Below are 6,000 nucleotides of genomic sequence, written 5' to 3' on the forward strand. Positions count from 1 at the left end.
AGGATGAATTTTATGTTTGTGTGTAGGTGCGGAAGAAGGCTCTGCAGGCGCTCTGTTGCGCTCCGCCATCTGACGTTTTGTGCTGTGAAAACTGGACCCACCTCCGCCAGAACCTGTGTGCAATGCTAATCGAGCCCAATACTGATCTCAGTGTGAGCTACCTTGTCAGCTGATTCTCTAACCATGGACTTGTCTTATTGATGGTTGAGAGGTGTCCACCTAATGCGGTACAGAAAAGGTTGCACTGGGCATCTTTGATGCATTTTATAGATTAAAGATGCTACAAGCAATAAATTGTAGGTACATTGTATGCTACTTTATCTGAACAAAAACACAACATATCTAAGAATATATTTCATTAATAATTCATATTATTTTTAGAATATGAAAAACGAGCTGCTGGCCAAATATGGCACACGTGACCGTATTGTCATCATTGCATACATTCAAGCCTAATAACTCATATGTAATAAGTAGTACTAACAATTAACTAATTAGACACTGTTTTTCCTGCAGGATAACATTCTTCAGTTCTTTGCTAAAAGCTTCTCCTCCTCGCCTCTGAACGTCACCCGGGAAATCTACACAACTTTGGGTAGGATGCTATCATGATCATCAGTTCTATTGAGAACCAACTGTTTTGTTGATTGTTTTGGAGGGTACCAAGAGAATACTGTATTTTTGATTGTATTTTAATTTTTTATTGAGGGCAGTTATGGCTGTCCTCACAGGGCTGCTTGTAACAGTGAATAATACATTAATATAAATGGATTTGCCTCATGCTATTATTACATAATTGCCTATGCATTGGAATATTACCGTGTGTATATTTTTTACATAAGCTGTAAAAAAAAAAAAGTCTGCTCAGTCGACAGCATTTTATCGTAAAATTTTTGTTTTTTTTACAGCATATTATTGTAAATGGAAAATAGGTACATCTGTTTTTTTACTCTAAAATTATGGTGCTTAAGCTGCTCATTTTTACCGTAAAATCTACTGCCATTTTTACGCTGTACAATTTGATGAATAAGTTGATTTAAAATTATAAGTCAAACAGGTATTTAGGTATTTATTTTTATCTTAACAAAAAATCATTGGAATGTATGATGATATAATATTTGTTGAATTATGACAGTGCTTCTTAAATATTTTCTGTCTTGCCCCCCCCCCCACCCGGAAAGAAGAAAATATTTTGGGCCCTCCAACTCTCCACCATTACTAAAATAGTGTTTTTAGTCGATAAATTTGTTATGAAAATACCTCTGTATAACATTGTTAGCTTATCATGAATAAAGTCAAGTGCGACATACGGTTATCATATTCTGGTACAGCAAAAAAAGCATGTTCCCCGAGGTTACGCGCCCCCCCGACATTGCACCGTGCCCCCCCAGGGGGGCCCGTCCCACTGTTTGAGAAAGACTGAATTATTATATGATATTAAAGTTTAAAGGATATGCAACTGCATTCAGGTCATGTAGGTTATTTCGTTTTTGTCAAAACGGAGATCAATAGAAAGATCAAGTCGAAGACGCATATTATTTCCATGCTTTTGGAAATAATGCGGTGGGCCAGATCCTGTCTCGAGCCTTGAGTTTGACTCCTATTCTGTGCCAATTTTTGGCGCATGTAGAAGTAGCAATTTCCAGTTTGTTTTTATTTTGTGGGGTGGTGAGATGAGTGAGGTGGAGGCTTTGACCAACCCCATGATCCAACAGATAGATAACGCTGTGGTGAAACTGTGCACTTTACTGCCAACTGCAATGCATTCTTTTACTGAAATCTGCTCGGCCTCCTGCACAGCTAAAAGTGTGGAGTCCATCTTTCTATCCCTTCAGTTGAGCTTGACAAGCTTCTCTACTGGCTTGGACATCAACAGACCTGAGATCAGCTCACTCCTCAAACAGGTATGCTGGTCAACGCGTCGTCATTTGGGTTGTGGCGGTGAGTTGCGTGGGGGGAAAGGTGAGATGATGTGATCTTTAAGAGACAAAATGTGAGAAAACAACATGAGAAGCAAATTTAATATGTTTCGAAATTCAAATGGACTTTCTTCTGTCACTTATTTTTGTGTTTTTGTATGTCAGATGTTTTAGGAAAGGTCCATTAAGACCAGAGAAAGTCTCTTGATCCGTCTCTGATTACATGCTAAATAAAGTGTAGCGCAGCGTGTTGCAAATAAGCGCCACAGGTTACCCAGAATGCCCTGCTGTATGTAAATAGTGGTTTAATTTTGGGTGCATGTTTGTTGTAACTTTTTATTTTGATGTCTGTGAGGTGCAGTAGACAATGTCACATTTGTTAAAATTGTTATTTCTGTACGCACCATGACTGCTGTTTGTGTTATTGACCTCCTCTTCCTTTAAAGAGCGTTATTGATCGTTTGCTAAGCTGAAGGTGCAGATGAAGGCATCTTCCTGTGCGACTCATAAAGTCGCCACAATAGCAACACATTTAGTAAGTTGGTCAGACTGCAATGTCTTCTTATTCTCTGGCAGACCCAAGAGCGCGTGAGGCGTGATAAGAAGTCTAGTTACTAGGTGCACCGGAAAACATTGGCTAACATTAGGAATCACGATTTTTATGTACTGGTATTACAGTTAGGAATCGATCCAGAATTTTGAAGTCTTTGGAACAGGGTTTCTCCGTTTGAAATTTACTTGTGGTGGTGGGGGCGTGGCTAGGGGCGTGGTCAATGTAACATCATCATATCATCAATCAATCAAAGATTATTTATATAGATAGCCCTTAATCAAAAATGTCTTGAAGAGCTGCACAAACCACAACAACATCGTTTGCATAATTTTTGATGATGAAAATAAATTACATACATAAAAAAATAAGTCTGTGATATTAGTAATTAGTATTAACATTTTTGTTGTATCTTTTTGCTCTATTTTTATAATTATTATTATTGTGCAATGAAACTGGGGATAGGTTAATTGGCAACACTAAATTGGCCGTAGTGTGTGAATGTTGTTTGGCTATTTGTGCTGGCTCTGCAATGAGGTCGCAACTTGTCTAGGGTGTACCCCGCAACTTGTCTAGGGTGTACCCCGCAACTTGTCTAGGGTGTACCCCCTGCGATCCCGAAAGGTACAAGCGGTAGAAAATGGATAGATGGAGGAAACTCAGGCTGTATGCCAGTAGCACCTGCTGGTCTTTCAAGTAGGGGAAGTTATTTTTTTAACTACTCTTTAAACATGAATAGAGTCTCCAATAATAGACACAAGATATAAACTTGCAAGATTTTACAAAGAAATCTTCACTTAAAAAATATTAATATTTCCATATTAACAGGAACAACGGAATGAAAGTTGACAAATTGTTTGGCAGTGTTTTATATTTCAAGATTGCTGATTTGCTCATTTTGCTGTCAATCAAAGAGGGATTCAGTCCAAACAGGTCAGCTTTATATCACTCTTATTCATTGGCTCACTGTCCGTGGTCGGGACAAAGTCCAGTATTTATCTAATGGTTGTCCTGTTTGGTTTGGCTGCAGCACTGTGACGCTACCACATCAATGGAAAAAGTTGTGCTAACTGTCGCCAAAGTAGATGATTGTAAACAAAAGTTGAATGCATCCTAACGCATTTAGTCAATGAAATGCAAACGAAAAAGAACATATTTGACCATTTTTGAAATATATTTTAGGAGAAGCTGAACTTCGCTTGCAGTCTTTAGCAATCGCCATTGCTATATATCTGGCATCACAAGTTAAAACGGTGCCATGGGTAAGAAAAGTCGGCAAATCAAATCCATAACTTCAGGATATCTATTTTAGGATATCTCTGCGATTGCTTGCTGCTTGTATACGTCAGACGTCAGCAGCCAAAAAAGGAACCTGTACCTTGTTTTAAAAATGTTTTATTTTAATTCACGGGTGTATACCAAAAGTAATATATTGCGGGAATCTGTTTGAATTGACAATCGGTTTCTGAATCGAATGGTCACCCCAAGAATTGGATTTAATTGAATCGGTAGTTGTTGTAAGATTTACATCCCTGGGAATTAGGATTCATACAGTACTTATTGTACAGAGTTGTAACAAATAGCTCAAGACAGTCCCATTATAATGTGTTTATGAGCAAGGGCAAACAGGTCCTCTATTCTTGACAGTCCAAATTTAAAACACTGATCCCTGAAAAGATTTTGCACTTTTCTTTTCCATGATCTCCTCGTCAGATGCGGTTGATGAACGACTTTCAAAAGGAGGTGACCGCCTTCTGGATCCGCCATCCGGAGAAGTAGGTGATGCCAGGCACGTCACTGGTTTATGTCGACATTCTTCCGTTATAAGAATAGTACCATTCTTCTGACTCGTCTTCAGGTTCATGGAGGAAATCATCGAGAGCACCTTCTCTCTCTTGTGTCTCCATTGGGAATCTCGCTCACATGTTCAAGAGAAAGTATTGCAGCCCATTTACTTCCTGGCCCTCCTGGATGTTGAAGCTGCTTGGTTCAAAAAGTGGATGGTGTGTGTTTTATCTAAAGCGATTCTTTAGATTTGTAGATTTTTTTTTTTTACTAGCTTTATTTCTGTTTACTCTTAGCATGGATCTTACAGCAGGACTGTGGTTCTCCGACTTCTGCAGAGCAAATACAAGAGTTTGGTGAGTGACTCATCCTGGCAAGATAGAACCTCCCCTAGTGTATAAATAGATACACTATACTAGTATACTTTATTAATTAGTATAAACATAATAAGCTGACATAGACTTTTACAAGTAGGTAAATTAGGTACATAAAAAAGACAAAAATAAGGTAAGAATTTGCACAATTACTCAGGGTCGTTTTTAGCTATGGGCAATGTGGGCAACCTCCCAGGGTGCAGTCTATGTGAGGCGCACGCACATAAAAAAACAAAGACAAAACAAAACTGTTTTCTAGACTACCTCCGCTCATTCCCTATCTATCTATCTATCTATCTATCTATCTATCTATCTATCTATCTATCTATCTATCTATCTACTACTTTGTTTAAAATGCTTGTCCGTCTTTCATGTGCACATTCAATTTCGAGCTGAGGTCCATGACACATAGTGTAATTACCTGCAATAATGATTATTCTACAAAGGAAATCCTTTTGAATGTGTTAATTGTGTTTCTTAAATAAAACATGGTTAAAAGATTTCAGGAAAAGTACTTTTTGAAATTTTAGAGCACATTTAATAATGTTAACCGTGATAATTTTGGTCACAATAAGCATGATAAAAAAAGTTCATACCGTGACATCCCTAGTATGTGTGTGTGTGCATGTGTGTGTGTGTATTCATATATATATATATATATATATATATATATATATATATATATATATATATATATATATATGTATATATATATATATATATGTATATATATATATATATATATATATATATATATATATATATATATATATATATATATATATATATATGTATGTCTTGATTGGATTATCCGGAGAATAGTGCTCGATACCGTGGTAGAGCGCAATATGTAGGTGTGGGAAAAAATCACAAGACTACTTCATCTCTACAGATCTGTTTCATGAGGGGTTCCCTCAATCATCAGGAGATTTTAATGGAAGCATTCACATACAATGGTTTATATAGAGCACAGAGTGGGTGGGTACAAGCAGGCGTAGGGTGTGGTGATTGGCTCATGTGTTACCTAGGAGGTGTTTCCGTCTATGGCGGCATGTTGAAATGATTTCACTGCGCTTGTTGAGGGATGATAGATCTGGATGATATATAATAAACAGTTTCTCTTTTAAGCATAGGTTGCATCTTTTATTACCACTGTTGTAAGGTGTGCTGGATGCAAGAATTTGCCATGTTATTGAATATTCAACATTATTGTCTTTGAGGTTCCAAATGTGTTTGCTGAGTTCTGTGGAATTCTGCAAAGTCTGGTTTCTAAAGGAGGCGTTGTGATTATTCCATCTTGTTTTGAACGCTCCTTCGGTTAATCCTACGTACGTGTCGGATGTGTTAATGTCCTTGCGTATTACCTTTGCTT

At 37.5% G+C, this 6,000-nt stretch overlaps 1 protein-coding gene across 3 annotated transcripts in view; it reads left to right on the forward strand.

Annotated features, from left to right (window-relative positions):
• The window catches only part of tbc1d32 (TBC1 domain family, member 32), an 89,406-nt gene that overhangs the window by 2,482 nt on the left and 80,924 nt on the right, over positions 1-6,000 (forward strand). For all 3 annotated transcript variants that reach the window (XM_061900897.1, XM_061900898.1, XM_061900896.1), the window contains exons 6-11: positions 27-152; positions 517-595; positions 1,801-1,904; positions 4,183-4,244; positions 4,328-4,472; positions 4,551-4,610. In XM_061900897.1, coding sequence (XP_061756881.1) covers positions 27-152; positions 517-595; positions 1,801-1,904; positions 4,183-4,244; positions 4,328-4,472; positions 4,551-4,610 — 576 coding nt within the window. The remainder of the gene's footprint in view (positions 1-26; positions 153-516; positions 596-1,800; positions 1,905-4,182; positions 4,245-4,327; positions 4,473-4,550; positions 4,611-6,000) is intronic.

The sequence above is a fragment of the Nerophis ophidion genome, linkage group LG05, assembly GCF_033978795.1.
Source record: "Nerophis ophidion isolate RoL-2023_Sa linkage group LG05, RoL_Noph_v1.0, whole genome shotgun sequence".
Taxonomy (NCBI): Eukaryota; Metazoa; Chordata; class Actinopteri; order Syngnathiformes; family Syngnathidae; genus Nerophis; species Nerophis ophidion.